Source organism: Filicampus tigris, chromosome 13 (genome assembly GCF_054856515.1).
Source record: "Filicampus tigris isolate MCC_2025a chromosome 13, RoL_Ftig_1.0, whole genome shotgun sequence".
In the NCBI taxonomy this organism is placed as follows: Eukaryota; Metazoa; Chordata; class Actinopteri; order Syngnathiformes; family Syngnathidae; genus Filicampus; species Filicampus tigris.
The window spans coordinates 18,538,220-18,555,955 of NC_141229.1; the positions used below are offsets into that span (position 1 = coordinate 18,538,220).

At 40.5% G+C, this 17,736-nt stretch overlaps 1 protein-coding gene across 6 annotated transcripts in view; it reads right to left on the minus strand.

The window, feature by feature from the left end:
- Window positions 1–1,643: 1,643 nt before the first annotated feature.
- Window positions 1,644–17,736, minus strand: part of LOC147137815 (CAP-Gly domain-containing linker protein 4) — a 48,665-nt gene continuing 32,572 nt past the window's right edge. For all 6 annotated transcript variants that reach the window (XM_086050139.1, XM_086050143.1, XM_086050142.1 and 3 more), the window contains 4 exons: window positions 11,041–11,164; window positions 6,841–6,908; window positions 6,662–6,740; window positions 1,644–4,639 (listed from right to left, as the gene is read on the minus strand). In XM_086050139.1, coding sequence (XP_085906265.1) covers window positions 4,261–4,639; window positions 6,662–6,740; window positions 6,841–6,908; window positions 11,041–11,164 — 650 coding nt within the window. In that variant the 3' untranslated portion in view covers window positions 1,644–4,260. The remainder of the gene's footprint in view (window positions 4,640–6,661; window positions 6,741–6,840; window positions 6,909–11,040; window positions 11,165–17,736) is intronic.

Consider the following 17,736-nt stretch of genomic DNA (forward strand, 5'->3'; position numbering starts at 1 on the left):
TCATTCTGTCGACTGCCATGGCCTGGGGTGGCAACATATCCACAAGGCTAGCGATGTTCTCAGAGTGGCATTGGACACATGACATCTGTGTGGCAGAAACACAATCTGTAATACGGCTCGCCGCAAAAGTACAAGGAGCAATTGACTAATTGTTGGAAGGGCTCAAATGGGGCTACACAGATTTCTGACGGGGACACAGCCCCCCCTTAGCGCCATGCCTGTTTGGCACTATCTTGTGGCATCTACAGGCTGTGATAACAAAGTGAATTCTTTGAGCGCCAGCTGTGCTATGAAAGCACACAGCAGTTCGGCGCCACGGTCTTCATTAGATCCTTTGTTTCCCATTAGGGATCACTTTGTTCGATTTTATTCAAACAGCAGATGGTGCAACTTTATGCACTGTGATACAGTATTGAGTTTTCTTTTATTGTTTGAATAAAGCATTCCATAAAAGACTGGAGGGACAGGGTACAATCTAGACCAGTGTTTCTGTACCTTTATTTCACAAAAAGTACGAGTAGTGAAATACTGACAATTTGTCTCAATTAACTCACAAAATCATTCACTTGGTTTGAACTCTGAGCCTGTTTAATTGAAGACAATGCTGATATACTCGCAGAAAGCCATGATTAATTGTGTTGTATGAATGGCAACAGGTGGATACACATTCATTTGACTGCCCCTTAAAGGAAGACAGATGAACAAAGATGTATTTGTCATTTAAAATGTAATCGTTTTCTGACAAGTTAAATGAAAGTAGATCATTTCCCGTGGCAGACTAGTATGCGAGGGCACTCCAGTTGGGAATCACAGCTCGTGACCAGTCAATCACAGGGCCATCCATTCGCACTCAAAGTCACACTTATGTTAACGCCTTGGATGGAACTTCTTTTTTTTTATGTGGATTAGATGAAGGCTAATTTAAATTGGCAAGTCAGCTGCAGTAATGATACTAACAATATCTTACGCTCACTATAATGTTTTCAATTGAAAATGAGCCCAAAACTGCACTTTACAGATTTGTTGACCCAAAAGCAAGAAGGAGAACATAATAAGGTTTGTGCGTGCTGTTACTAGCTATTTTGACAGTTGGATGCACACAAGAAATCCTGTCAAATTTCAGACGCAAACGTCAGACGTTGGCAGACAGTGGATCAAGAGGAAGCAGCAGAAGACAAAGTCAAGAGCTTAGTGAGAGTTAGTGAGAGTGAGAAACGCACAAATATCCTCTGCCGGTCAAGGATGTCATCTTTAGGCTATTTATTACTTCAACCATAAAAGAATGAACATTTTACTGTATAATGTTCTTTTTTTTTTTTTAACTATCCAAACTATTTAAAAATCTACTGGTTTGACGTGATCACATTCACATTAAAAAGAAGTCAAATATTCTTATGCATGTTGACCTCAACTCACCCAAAGTTGGATTTTAATGCCAAAAATAATAATAAGGTAAAGTAATCCTGTTGCTGCATATTTTGTTTAGAATTATGTTGACATCTAACCACTAGGCAAAATCACTGTTTGTCATCAAGCTCCTTTTGGGTCCCTGAATTCAACCATCAACTGCACTTAGTTGATATAAGTCACACATATTTTCAGCTAGGCTTCACGAAAAGTAATAAAGGGTCATTAACAATGGGTCGGATTAGAATTGCTTGCTTTATTCATTTCAAATTATAGCAAACATTATGTAAACAGTATCGAACCTCGCTAGAACACATTCACGCGACAAACATACATTCAAATTTCAAGCAAAAAAGAAGCAAGTGTCACACCCAATGGATCTGAAAGAAGAGAACAGAGTAAAGTTGTCGACTAGCTTTTTGAGCACTTCCATATCGTAGATGGTTTCTTGACCTTTCATCTAATATAAGGATGAGCTGAACTTTTGTTTTTGCAGCTGGAGCTCTTATATGTTTAGGCTGGAATCTGCTCACTTGCTTTAAAAGATGAGTCCGACAACGGATGGGCTTTGACCTCCACTTCCTTTCAACTGCAAGGGGCCACCCACTGACAGAATGCCGCTGAAGATCCTTTAGCTCCAATTGTAGCCCACATACCGTAATTAAATGCTACGTGAGTGCTTTACACAATAGTGGCTCTGTTGCACGTGCACAATGGACATCTCATCTCATCTCTGGAAATTTAGACTGATAACTGTAATCAAATGGGATGCTACCCAGCTCAACTTCAGAACTTTATGGATGATTGGATTTGTCCTCTTGAGCTGCTGTAATCAAATGTCAACTATGTCTCATGCAGCCTTTTAACGTATTGGCGGGATCTAATAACATGCATGCTTCTCCTAATTTTACTGTTTATCGATCTAAAAATGAAGAAAACAAATAAATCCATTGATTCATATTTGGCACACTCCACACCAAGCGACGCGGCCAAAAGCAACTGAACAGGTCAATTCAATAAAAAAATATAGTCGCCGACTTCCACGCCGCACATCATGCGATTGACCCTTGATTGACCCTTGCGCACTTAAACCACTCACAATATAATAGAAAAAGTGTGACCCCTTAGTGGGAAACAATGTTTTGAGGCGCCACATACTGTACTGTACTTTTTTTTTTCTTTTCTTAGCGAACCAAAAACAGGGAAGAAGCAAGGAAGAAGCGTTTTGCCCTGGCCTTTGTAGCTGTGTTATAATCATGGATGCACATACATGGAAACTGTGCACAGGCGTGCGTTTGCGCTGAAAATGTTAAATTGCGCCAAATTTGATTGTTTCAATGCACATTTACATATTGCATATTGCAGCTCTGTCAGCGTAACTGTGGTCAGGCCAGCCTCCACAACGATTGCTTCCGAGGGAGCCTAACAAGGCATCAATGTCCATTTACAATTTTACTTGTTACGCTTCTATTTTGAAGTTGGCACTCGCAGCACGTTACAGCAGTATGAATAATCGTTGCAGTTTGGCAAGTGAGGCACCGCCACCCCATATGAAGAGTAAAAACAACAACAAAGGGGGGGGGACGTATTACGCTTGCATTAAATTATGTCCATTTTAGTCCTATGGTCCATGCTCTACATTTGATCTTCTTTTTCAATCCAACAATATCTATGATTTCCTCATTATAAATTAAAATAGCTGCATGTGCACATTTCCTGTTCAAATACATGGTCAGGATGTCAAGTGAACTATTGCACCTTCCGTGCCGCCATCTTGAACTGGGGGTCCCCGGCAATCTCGTCCATTCACTTGTATTGAGGTAACTGTGACTCCAATAAATTCATCATAATTGGTCGAATTCCTTACCGATTTTGACACAGACTGGGTTGTTAGAAACATCAGACATGCAATTATGATACCAGACACCTAGGAAATTTTATAATCAGAGATTTTCAAACATCCAACCATCCATTCATTTTCCGTACTCCTTAACCTGTAGGGTCTCCAATAAAATATAAAGGGAAGACAAATGATTTTTTGATATTAAAGAAAATGTCTAAATAAAAAAAACTAAAGACAACATCCGAACAACAATGAACTTGACCTTATGTTAAACCGTCGGGCATAATGTTACTGCAATAAAGAGGAAGGCTGAAGCAACAGCCTAAGCGAGTATACCAAGTCTGCCGAGTCAGAAAGTTAATTTTCTCATTAAAAATGAGAATATATTCCTGTCAAAATATGGGATTAAAACTGCTATTTTTGTAACCAAAGGTTGTACCCCAAAACATGATGCACTGCTCATCAGTTGCATCTTAACGTAATTCATAAGATGGGGGCAAAGATTTGACATTATAAGCTACTTTGGATCTGCCGCTGTTCTAACAGAGCCTGCGTTTTAGGCTTAAAATGCGTTTGACAATAACTCATCAAGTCAAAATGAATTTGAGTCAATTCCACCAATAATCTGTAAAATATGACAGCCGTTTATCACTGGTTGTTACTAGTAACAAAAACATCCAGCAATGCAAACACACCTTGATTTACAGCGTGTTCCCACACCTACCGTCCGATAAACATGTTCTGATCTCAGAAAAATTAACATCTGACAGTGCAATCACATTAGAAATAGTGCAATGCTTAACATCTTATTAAACTCCTTCCACCATTTCCCGCTGAAACAATTTCAATGGGAATACAAAGCTAATTCAATAAAGTGCATTAATTTCACCTTCTAAGCAATTAGCTAGGTTCAGACTATCAAAATGTTGCTTTCAGCAAGTATATTAAAAAAAAAAAAATTTGGGGGGAGATTCCACTTGTGATTGCGCCTTCTGTGCAAGTTCCATTCCTCAACTGTTTTCATCCACCAAGCGGGAACCATTGATGCCACGATAGGTAACGCGACTCGGCCGGACAAGCACGCCGTGGCCCGGGCGGCAGCTGAAGTAGCGGCGCCCTCCTACTGAACCATCATTCTTTCCCTTGGGGCCTCGGAGCTCCAGGCCCAGCCAAAGGCCGGGAGCAAAGTCAGCCGTGCCCATGTAACGGATGGAGGCCATTTCATTGGCACTGTTCAACAAGACCTGCATGCCCTCGTGGAGGCGGACCTGGTTGGCAGAACTGGACATGGTTCCGGCGCTACTCCTTGGAATGCTGCTGCTGCTGCTACCTCCACTCAACGTGCTCCAGCGGCGACGATGGGGGTTGGAACGACTTCTTTGGTTTTTGCTTTAGTTTTTTGGGGCCGTGGGAAATGGGAGCACGCGGGGAAAAAAAACATCAATGTTCAGGAAATTAGCACACAGTGAATAGGAGCAGTACTAGTTAACAAAAGGCTGACAAGCTCAATACAATGGAACCTCCATGGTTGTACAATTTTAAAAGGAACTAACATTTTGAGGAGTCAAAAGGTGCGCAAAACCTTGCAGGTCAATGTGCCATTACACATCTTGTAAGGCTTCTGCACAAATCGTGCACAGTTGACTTGGAAACCAGGTGTGTCAAACTCCTTTTTTGCCAAAGGCAACATTGCAGTTCTGCTTTCCTGCAGAGCGTCGTTATAACTACGACACCTTATAGCCCAAATTCCACTGAGAGGCAAACAATTGCAACTGTTTTCGAAGGCAGCGAATGTTGCATTCACGTTAGAGTTTGTTTAATGTCGCAAATGTTCACAAAACGTTGGCCAAAAGTGTTAGTGAGTTTTCTTGTCGCGAGGAAATTTTGAACATGTTCAAATTTCCCCTGCGACAAGAAAAGTACAGGTGAACGTTGCCGGACGCCTGATGACTGTTGGCGAACATTTGCGACCTTGAACGAACCCTGATGTGAACACGTATTTTTCTACCTTCTCCAACAGTGTGAAATGTTTGCCCCTCACCACAGAGGGCTTACAAATGCATAATCGCTTCGTCGTATTTTTACATACACACAACAAATTGATGGATAACCACTTTTGAAATCAGAAAGCAACAAATCTAATTTATTTTAAAAATACGACTCGAACAAAAAAAAAAAAACTTTTAAAATATCTCCATGTTAAGACAATTTACACTTTGGTAGAGATTTACCATGAAACGTGAAGTAGACAAACAGGATTTGCTTTAGCGGACCACAAAAAAATGTGGGCCGGATTGGGCACAGGGCCTAGTGTTTAACCCATTAAAGCCTGAAGCCCCTCGTGAGACATCTCTCTAACACCTACGGTCGTCTTTGGAGTCACCCTTGAAAACCTGACATTTTCGCCACCTACAAAATAATTCATATCTCAGCCCTGTAGCAGATATAAACATAATTCCAAAAGAATTTGAGACATGTGGCTTTCACACAGGCCCGAGTTTATTCATCTTTACTGTTTTAATCATAGATGCAAGTGAAGCACTATTTTTAATTTAAAAAAAAAAATCGAGTGGTAATTACCATGCTGTGTTATCTTGCAAAAATGTTGAAATCGTCATTGTCTACGAACATATATCTTAACCATGCATCACGTTTGGATGGTTTCACGGCTTTAAAGTCCGCGAGCGTGTCGTCTATATCACTGCAGTGACTTATATCAACGCTCCCGTGATCGATTGTGCCGCCATTTCTTCCTCCCCGTCACGTCTACTCTGATGCATTTCATTGGCGAAGAGACCGAGAATTGGATTAAAAAAAAAAAAAAAAAAGACGTATACGCTCTCCCGACTTTAAAGGGAGAAACACGCAAGTGCGCGCCCGATCTTAATGGGTTAAAAGATTCATCTTTTTTCAGGTGTGGTGAGAGGAGTAATCGGAAGATGCCCGGATTGGAACGTCACTACTTCTCATCAGTGTCAATTTCTCTGTGGTGGAATATAGGGCTGGGCTATATGACTGAAAAGTATATCACGATATAAGTGTTTCATATTGGTCGATATCGATATGTATACAGTACCTGCTGCAGTGGGAGGGCTCGACGGCCGCCGGGCCCGCGAGCATAGCGCACGGCCGCCGGGCCCGCGAGCATGCTCCGTTGAGTTAACAGCTTCTTCTTGTTGGTTTAAATGCTTCTTCCTCGTTGGTTTAAAAGCTGCTTCTACTTTGGTTTAAACGCTTCTTCTTCATGTTTGGAGGCGGAAGCGCGCCGCCTACATCGGTTTGTTTTTCTATCAAACGTTTTATCGAAGGCTTTTTCTATTGGTATCGATCACGTGTCAATCGCGATACATATCAATATCGAATTATCGGCACACATATGATGGCATATGATCTGGATAGAACAAGACCCACCTGGTCACAGGGTTTCTTCTGCTCATCTCCTTGGGTGGAGCAATGGCAGATGATGTGCTGAAGCTGCGACGAATCACCCCTGCATGACAATCACAAGACTCAAGTGTGTATAATCTGCCAGAACACGAACGCCAGAGACACAAGACAAAATAGGACCGCAATATGGGCCGCACTCTCACCGCTAATTGATGGATGCTTGAGATGTGACGAGGACAGCTCTGAGAGGCAATCAACAGATCCGTGGATCCTGGCGGCGTGCAAAACAATAAACAGATGTAGCATAAGTAGTGGAACACGATCGGCTATGTAAAATCCGCCCGCAGCAAAGTCACTTCTAATTCAGTAACTGCAAGTGTACTGTATACCATTTTAGTTTTCAAATAAAAATAGATTACTTGAGACGATCGCTCGCTCTGACAGAAGCGAAAAGTGCTGTGACATGAATTTCCCCACAGTGAGAGTAATAAAGGATTATCTTATCTCCCTGCAGCAAAAGAAATGTTGTTTGTTTTCCTAATGGCGTGTTGGAGCTGCTGACAGGAGAAGAAAAGGGAGGTTCAAACACGTTGCTCGATGGAGAGAAAGTGAGATTCTCCCCGTGACGGAGAAGCATGTGTGTGGCTGAAAAAAGGAACAAGGAAATCGGCCTCGAGGTTAATTAGGGGGAAACGAAACAAAAAAGGACATGAAAAAGGAAGGGCAAACACAAAGGTTCATACTTGCCTAAAGCAGCTCCTATTTCATTGAAGGTGTAAATAGTAGATTAAAAGAAACAATGTTAGGAGTGTAATGAAAGCAATAAAGAAATGAGGCAAAGAACGTTGCCGGGGAACTCCCTGAGGGTCTGTGGAGTGTTGCTGTGGCAGAGCAAGATCGGCCCTACCTTGATCTTGAAGTAAAAGCAGCAATTTGGCTTCGATAAATTATAACTGGCATGTGACTATATATCGAACACGGGTTTCTCCAGGCTCTCCCTAAATAGCTACCTTAGCACTTCATATGCCCTTTGAGTCATTGCTTCGTCTTGAGGCAACCGATCTAAAAGGTTTATGATGATAAAATGTTTCAATAAACTGTAGGAATGCAAACTCATTCACTGGCTCTTGATGGCGTGAATTTTTCAAACCAAGATCCCAGATTACGATCGGCGAGAGTGACATACACGCCGCTGAAGACTGCCACACGTTCCATTGAGCAGTTTCGGTAAATTTCATGGAATCGCATATAGCTGCAGCGTTTACTAATTCAATAACACAAATCTACCAAGTATCATAATGGTAAATAGTAATGATAATAAATAAGACAGCCACTGTCAGGCTTGGCTGAGTAAATCTGTTGTAGACTATCACAAAGTGAAGCTTAAGAAACCACTACGGCCTGAACTATGGCAGGTCAGCCAAGACAAGGGCCCGTATTTGAGCACAAAAAGCAAACTTACACAAGATACAAAAATGCTATGAGGGCTGACTGTAGGGCTGGGAAAAAAATACATGCCTAGCAAAACCATGAATATGCTCCCGAACGATAAGCGAGTGGATTAGACAACATTTTTCTTAAAAATGCTGGGCTGAGGTTGGCTCCTTTCCTCGCTCCTGTTTGACTGGTCTTGTGCTTCATGGTCTGCTGCTATATTCAATATTGTCTGTTTTGTTGGTCCCTGTTATCAAGCATAAAGCTGGGGAAGTGGGCAGCCTTGATATTTACAGGTTGAAAGTGTTAGCCAGCCAACTTTCCAAAGTCGTAAGAGAAAATTCTGTTGCTCAGGTTAAGTGGTTTTTTAAAAAGTCCACAGATAATCAGTTTGAAAGATTAATATACTGTAATATAGTAATATATATACTGTATATTATATGTATATTTGCGTAACTTTTTTTTTTTTTTACCAAGATGGCGGTATGCATGGTTATGGAAGCGTGTCATGATGTGCATCATATCATGCCAGCAAAGCAGCAGCCAATCATTGCAGTGGGGCGGATCCAGCCTCGGAGGATGCTTATTTTTTCTGCTACGGTGTTTTGAAATTTCTTCCTACCCGTCGAGACGTCCTACCAATGTCCAGTGCGCTTGCGCAAGCAGCACAATGCCGATAAGTGTTTTCGCTGGAATTTTGTAACTTTTTGTCCTACCTGTTGTACGTTCTGATACTATTTTCGGTTTTATTGAGTCTTGACTTTTTCATTGCCTCAAAAATACTTTTCCATCATAGCTTTTCAAGCGGCAGCCAAAGCAAACATATTTTTTTTCAAGATTATGTTCTATGCAGGCCCACTAGTTGAAAGACGGCATTCTGATTAATATTGCGTTTGTGGAATAAGAGTCAATCTACCCGTTTTTTCGCCATCTCTGGGGGCGGCCATTTTGTTACTACTGTCGACTGAAAATGACATCACAACTGCTCAGGGCTCAGGTAACGACCAATCACGGCTCAGCTTCAGAAAACAGGTGAGCCGTGATTGGTCATTACCTGATCCCAGAGTAACTGTGATGTCATTTTCAGTTGACAGAAGCGACAAAATGGCTGCCCCCAGAGATGGCTAAAAACGGGTGGATTAACTCTTATTCCACAAGCACAATATCTATCAAATTGCCTTGTTTAAACTACTAGGCCTGCATAAAAGGTATTATTGAAAAAAATATGTTTGAGTTGACTTCTTTAAGCATTATTTGTTTTCTTGTCGTAGCTTTTGAGCATAGTGTTGATCTGTTGACATTCATCACGCCGTGTATGTATGGCACACTCAATTGTCTCATCCAATTGTCAGGACGTCCTACTTGCTTGCGCCTCCGTGTAAGTATTTTCTTCAGGGATTGTTTTTAAGGTCTACCTGTATGCATCTTAACAAAACAAGCTGAAAGCACAGGACCGCCTCCGACTAGATTACTTAAATATATATGACAGTAAATAGACACGGTGTAATCTTCTGGACTTTTGCTTCAGGAAATTGTCTTGACCTGGGCCTTTTTAAATGTTAGTTGAATACCCGTAAACACCCGTTCTCCTCCACCAGTCACACAAATCAGGAGTGGCTACTAACTCTGGGAAACCACTAGAAAGCTGATGAGCAAGAGAGTTCAGGTCAAGCCGTGCCCCTCGGGGTAGTGAGCTATACTACTGGGCGTGGCACCGGAGCCACTTTATTTGATGCGTATTAAGTGCTTTGGCTATTCTTCATCATTGCTTTCTCACATTTGGTCTTCTTGCTGGATAATTGTTGAAAGTGAACATATGATGTGATGCTGCAGTGTTGCTAGCCATTAAAAGAAGCAGACAATTAGAATAAAAATGAGGTTTTCAGACTCACAATAATATGAACACATTAGCCTACACAAACCGTGTGTGACCATATGCTACTTTGCTATGTGAGCAGCACAAAGCTCACAAAAGAAAGCACGAAGACGTTGAATTTGCACTAAGTGTTACATGAATGCTGGTTAATTAGTGATCCATGCATCCTTGACACACTCAGGCAAGCTGACAATAGTTAATGGTGGCCCAGACTGCGTGATTAATAGCAAAACAAAGTTGGAAAAACACCATCTGTAGATTGATTTAATTGGCTGCTTTGCATACAGGAGTGATCAATTATTGCTCCTCGTGACAGTAATTGACTCCAAAATATTGAAGTAATTGAACTTGAGAAATTTAATGAGAGTGGCGGTGTTTTGTAGGAATGGAAATATAACCATGCAATTGCTTTACACAAAATAACAAAACCCTTATAAAAACTCGAAACAGCGCTTGACAGAGCTTGATGTATAAAATGGACGCTTGCTCGTCGACACAATTTTAGATCACACTATGCCAGCAACTACTTATGTTGCGCTTAAGTACAGCGTGTTTCTGCACTGTAAATGATGTGAGCAGCCAAAAGATACTAAATGGAGTGCAGAGAAACAGAGTAAAACCTCAGTTACTGGCAGGTTCAAAATGCTTACCGTATGGGAAAACAGAGATACGGTAATTATATCGGGCAAGAAGACAGAATTATCTTGGATATTCTTTTTTAGTGACAACCCCCCCCCCCCCCCCTTTTATTTATGACTTAAACACTGTATCCACAATCCATATTTAAAGCAAGGTTCACCACCGCTGCCTCATTGGCTGCCACATTAAATGCAGTTGTCATGGCGAGAGTAGGCCTTGGCTGTCTGGACTCACACCTCTGTTGCTTTTGTTGTTGTTGTTTGACTTCCCCGTTAATTACAAGAATAGAGGGGACTTTTTGCCACACGGGCCAAAATCATTAAGTCAACACAAGCACAAATGACACTGTCAAAGGAACTCATTACGGGCAGATGTATTGATGAAGCCAACGCCAGGACATTGTTAAATCCAACAGAGGTGTATTCCAAATGTAACTTTGCGGATGAGCGCTCACCGTTGAACACGAGATGGAGGAGCAAAGACCCCATGTCTTGGTGGGCAATTAAAGTATCTGACTCCACCCACTGATCCATCGTTCTTCCCACTGGGTGTGTCCAATGCGATGCCCAACCAGTGGCCTGGAAGGAGAGACACACTGTGAAGTGGATCATTAACAAGAATGTTTGGGTCCTGGAATTTTCAATGCGTTATTTTTCTTTTTTCCTTTGTCGGACAATGGATATATTGTTGCAATTAGAAGCTGTGACCAGTATAATCAAATAAAAACCATATGAACGGAAACCTAACAATATATCTAATATATAAATATGTCACATTATTGAAAATGAATGAATGACAATGATATAAGAAATCTATTGCAATGCTTTCTGGTTGGCGAAAAAAATAGGAAAACTCTCGAGAGTCAAATATTATTTTAACCTGACAGGGCTCTTGCTTTCACATCCGACATTATGAGATAAACCTTTTGAATGCGCATCACTTGAAATCAGTGTAACCCAGCTGTAGCCTTGAAATTGCATACAGTTCTCGATTTGACAACGGAAATAACAAATATTCCCTAAAATCTTTCAAGAACGACAAAATTTGAGTGTGAATAGTTGTGTGTCTATTGGTGCCCCGTGATTTGCTGGCAACCAGTCCGGTGTGTACCCCGCCTCTCGCCCGAGGTCGGCTGGTACAGGTCACAGCAAGCCCATGACCCGAATGAGGATGAGTGGTATAGAAAATGGACGGCTGGATGAAATGTCTGCAAACTGCAGCCAGATCAGAGGAAATTCTACTCTTGTGCACAGACTGCAATCCATTCACAAGAATGTGTCTTGTGTCTTGTTGTTACAGTCCAATCTAGAGTTGCACTCAGTGGCACACAGAGTTTATAGTACAATCCTCAACATGTCCACCTGACTTGTTTGAAGAAAAAGAAAAAAAAAAAAATCACAATATGGTGGACAGTGATGTTTTATTCCCTGAACTCGCCACAGTCTATGACAGCTCATAAACAACAATGGTTTCCCACTCTGCTGTGAGGCACACGTGCTCGTCATGCGTGCCGCAGTGCTGCCGGATATACTGTAGGTAGCATTATTATTTATTAAAACATGACTCTGAATTGAATGTGCCACACACATTCAGCTCCAACAGAAAATCTTGACAATCTTTCCAGATGGGGAGCATTCAATGAACAGGTACATAATAGCGAAAGAAATGTAAAGAACGTGGTTTTGTCAAGGCATGCACTGCATTGTACTTCTCTTGGAACATTCATAATTACTCAATGTCCTATTAATTTTTTCTTTCCGTTCACAACTTTTAAAAAGCTGCCTGAATCTAACAAGGTGGGTTGCAGAGGTTACCTATTCAGAATCAATTTATAAATTGTGTAATGCTGGCAGAAATATGTGGAAAGCTAAAGTGCAGTACATGCTAGAAAGACAATGCGGCATTCTTAGTGCAAGTCACGATAATATCAGTCTGCTTTTTTGTGCGAGACAAAAATGGAATGTCGCTATGTTGACAGCATTGTGAGTGGCGAGGAAATCTGCTCACATTTCTCGAGTGCACGACACATTTTATAGCGTAGCAAAAGCTTGTCCGCCTCTGCCTTAGATATTGTCAATTGTACTGAAAAGCAGAGCAACTTAATAGCCCCTGGAAACTGCCTTTCCAACATAGCAAGCCACCTGCGATGAAAACGTCTCACTTGTGCTGTACTCCTCTCCAAAAGTATTAGAACAACTGGGGCCAATTCCTTTACTTTTGTTGTAGATTAAAAATATTTGGGTTCGACATCAAAAGATGAACATGAGTCAAGAGATCAACATTTCATTTGTTCCAGGTTCCAATTTTTTTCTGACATGGAAAATAAGCAGTCAAACAAACGATGCTATGTTCTAAGTTGTGTATTCATTTCAGATGCAAATACAACTTGACATGCTGATCTCATATTCATATTCATTCTCATATTTTTTATGTCATATGCACTCAAATGTTTCAGTGCACAGCTAAATTCAGGTATTGGCCTCACTGTTCCAATACTTTTGGAGGGGAGTGTATATTGACTTGGGGAAAATATGAAGTGATGATGACAGCGCCTATGTAAATGTAAATATTGTAATCATGGAAAGGGTCATTACAAAGCCTGTTTTAGGCAGTAAGTTGTCATACAGTAAGAAAAGGGAAATGCACAGTGGGACCTAAGTGTGCCCCCCGAGAGTCCCCCAACTCAACTCGATTTTTTTTGCGAGCAAAAAATACAAGTCAGTAGGGCTGTCACTATCACATCTTTTTAGAATCATTAGATTATTAATTTACCTACTGGTTATTTGATCATATAAATCAGATGACTTTTGATCTGATCAATAATAATCTGCAATGATGTCAAATGTTATCTCCAACCTAACATACAAGGAAGTGAAAAACGTACCCTGCCCGTTCTTGTACTCACAAACACACACGGATTACAGGTGCAGCACAAACATGGGAACAGGAATTGTATTGGAACAGAATGGCTACTTGTGAACTTTTTAATGTTTTAAAACTTAGGATTGATGAATAAATAAATAAATAAATAAATAAACGAATAGATGGGGGAGCTGAATGGGGGCTAGACAGATTTCTGATGCCCAGTGCATGTACCACCGTGCATGCTGGGGACTTATCAAAACCGCAAAAACGACATAAGAGAAACTGCATGCAAGCTGCTCATTTTCTCATTTTATCATAAGTGAGCAATGGAAAGGTTAATCATGATATTTTCGGAGGTTCAAGTGGTCATAATGAAGATGTCCACGTACATTTTGGTGCTGATTGATCGACGTGTTTGGACATTTTGTGCAATGATTTTGAATGGACAAATTGTGTCCAGTTCCTCCACTGACTCCTACCAAGACATAGGAAGAGGGAGGGAGCTATATAGCTGACGGGAACGGGGTGTTTTGAGAGTAGCTAGTTGTTTACTGATTTTTCCAAAACAAACTGTTAAAATTGAACATGTAAACTAATATCACTTTCCTGAAAAAAAATAAAATAAACTGCGTTTTTGAATGGAAAAATGGGCCATTCCAGCCGGGTGATCTCTTTAAGAAACATCAGCCCAGGTTTGCTAGTCTTTGCTAGCAAAAAAATTGGTTTAAAGTTTAAATAAAAAGTTCATGATCCATTTAATTGACTGAAATTTTGTGTTTGGAAAATTTAATAACCATGAACTCTGACCAGATGAAAAGGAATCAAACAGAAGATGCTTCGCTTGTGGACAGCCGAGCCCTCTTTCTCATGCTTTCTATTTTCCATTTTGTTGTAGCATCAAAACTGCCTAAGTCATTTGTCAGACAGTGTTTTTGGAAGATTGGCAAAGGACATAGGCAGGAAGGAAGGATGATGCAACAGTGGAAGGAGTGTAAAGTTATGCTGATATGACAATTTAGCCCAAAAATTACTTGGGTAGTTAAGCTATTATGTGGCCGACAATATGTAACAACAAGGGTACAACTGTAAACTTCTTAAAGGGGAAGTCAACCCAAACATACAGTTTTTTTTTCAAGAATATGTTCTATGCAAGCCCACTAGTTGAAACAAGACATTGTGATGACTATTGCGTTTGTGGAATAATAGTTAATCCCAGGGGCGGACCCATGGGTGGGCCTGGGTGTGCACAGGCCCACCCAGATTGACAGACTGCCCACCCAGTGGGATGCATGAAAAAAATATATACTTTTAAATGGTTAGTAAATTATTATTGAATTAGTTTTGAATTAGCGTTTTGTTGTGTTTTTTATTTTATTGAATATTAAAAATGGCATAATTGTGGTTGTCTAAGGAATATCCAAACTTCCCAGGCTTGGGAACTAGGTGATGACGACCGAATTGGAGGTTGCTGTTTCGATCCAACAGCAACTGACTGCTAAAGATTGGAGGCTGACCACATCCTTGGAGGCGCTGTTATGGAGATTTCCACATTGGCGACCATTGGGCCCCTGCTCACTTCATCGATGTCATCTTCCTGCAGCACTTCATTTGATTAACTTTCACATCGCTTTAACAAACACTGTATAGTACTATAATGTGTGTTCAATGTTGCCCACTCGGCATCCATTGCAGCCTGATCATCCTTGAAGGGGGATTCCCCCCCATCTGTGGTCCCTTCTCAAGGTTTCTCACTTTTTCCCAGATGTTTTTTTTTAGTTTTTCCTTGCACTCCTGGGGGTTAAGATCAGGGGATGTCATGTATATGATCTGATGCATATGTGAAGCCCTTTGAGACTTTCCTGTGATTAAGGCCTATATAAATAAATTTGACTTGACTTGACTTCATACTATACAGTTTGTCGTTTTATTTGAACATGCGATGTGTTGCGACAGGAGGATTGTGCTCAGTGAGAGAAATATTAAGGCTCACCCTGATTTTTCCAGGCCCACCCATTAGCCACGTTCTGGCTCCGCCCCTGGTTAATCCACCCGCTTTTAGCCATCTCTGGGGATGGCCATTTTGTCACTTCTGTCGACAGAAAATGACATCACAACTGCTCAGGGCTCAGGTAACGACCAATCATGGCTGACCTGTTTTCTGAAGCTGGGTCATGATTGGTTGTTATCTGAGCCCTGAGCAATTTCAATGTCATCTCCAGTCGACAGAAGTGACAAAATGGCCGCCCCCTGAGATGGCTAAAAAGGGGTAGATTTTGCTGCTTAACTCATATTCCCCAAATGCAATATTAATCAGAATGCCGTATTTCAAGTAGTGGGCCTGCTGGGAACATATTCTTGGAAAAAAAATTCGTTTGGGTTGATTTCACTTTAAATAAATAAATACATTTAAAAAAAATAAGTCCATAGAGCTTTGTATTTGAGTTTGAACTTTGAAATGTGTCCCAAATTAATCTGTAGCTCCTTTAATTTGTGACATAATTCAGCACACCCTGTTTTTAGAAGACGTCTTGCAAACAGACTCTGCATCTGTCGGTTTGGTGTGCCTTGCCTATTGGACATGAAGGCAGGGGCAGAGCTACAGTATGTGGTGGCCCTACTTTGCCTAGATGTGCTGTAAGTCTTTAAATTCATCCATGAGGTCACTGGGTTGGGAAAAAAAAAAATGACCACCAAACAACAACCTCCACTGCTCTTTTGAGAACCCCACCAAAATTGTTACGTGCATTCCTGATTGTGGAGACTGGAAATGTCTGTGTGGATGCTGTAACATGGTGCCAGCAAAGTTTTGACGCAAAAATTTTGTAAAGAGATATTTTTGTGGTTTCTTTCACCAGCCCTACTGGTAAGTATCAGGCACTCCATCACTAGATGGTGGCACAAAATTCATAAGTGTGAAGGTACAGGTAACAGTTGTGCTTATTGTCACTCCCAGTTGAAGTAAAACTAAAAATAAAACAAAATTTGCTTTACCAGAGTCCATTGGTTTCATTTTAACACCTAATGTGAAAGCTGTAGGTAAGATAACGAAACTAGAATCGATATTGCAATAAAACACCAACCAGTTATATTTAAACACGAATGGTGCAAAAACACAGGCAGACAGTGTATATCAAACACATCACAGGCATACATTTATGTACCCCCCTCCATCACGGGGGTTCCTTACCCGACTACTCCCATAATAACTGACCAGGAGGAACATGGATGACTTCATCTCCTTAATAATTATTCCATAATATTAATCACAATACTGTGTTTAGACTTGTGGGGGCACATACAACATATTATTTCTTTATTTTATTTTTATTTTTGCACGTTGTTCCCCTTTAACTACTTTCTTAAAATTAATAAATCAAAACCCATAGATCTACGGGTCTTCCTTGGTTTCATGTTGGCGAGGTGGTTGTCTTCTCAAACCTTGATTTTCCAAGTATCCTGTGTCTAACTGGAGGTTATCCACAGCCATAACTGGTGAGCAAATGCCCAATGCAGTAAACTGAATTTAAAAGTATGTGTGGGTAATATACAAGTGATTCAGTGTTGAATAATAATTGAATGATAATCATAATGAAAATCATTATACTTTGGAAAATTTGCCATTTCTGACTTTTGATTTAGGAAAGAACTCAGGATGTTTCTTTGAAAAAAAAAAAAAAAATGCTACCAAAGGCAAGTTCTGCATATTGTTGATTTTTCATGACATCCCTTTGGATAGAACACAAAGGTCCTAAGTAAACAAACTAGAAAGGGCAGACATAATTTATTAATGGCATACTGAATATTTCAAATAGCCTTTGAATGCTTTACTTTCGTTTTTTAACTACATTGTAGGTACAGTAGGTGTCAGATTCTGATCCTTCGCGTGAGTCCGTTTTTTTTTTCCCCCAACTGTTAAACAAATTTGACAATACAGCCGTCCATAGAGTAGCATGGACTTGCAAATTGGTGTAGCTCTTGTTCTTTAAGTACTACTACTACATAGGCAGTACCTAGTACTAACTATTAAATTGTGCTTTTCCAAATTTCATTTGTGAATTTCAGTGTACTGTATAACTAATAAAAGATTGTTAAAAATCAAGTGTAAAGTAAACTTGGCCAACCATCTTTTGACTAATACTAACAGCTAAAACTATTTTAAGCATACATTTGTTCGTTGTTTTAACGCAACCCACCCAGATTCATAGACCCATAGCAACACGCTTAAAAACAAAAATGCATACGTTCGGCAATCTGCTGTAATCTTCGTCGAGTGACGTCATTTAAA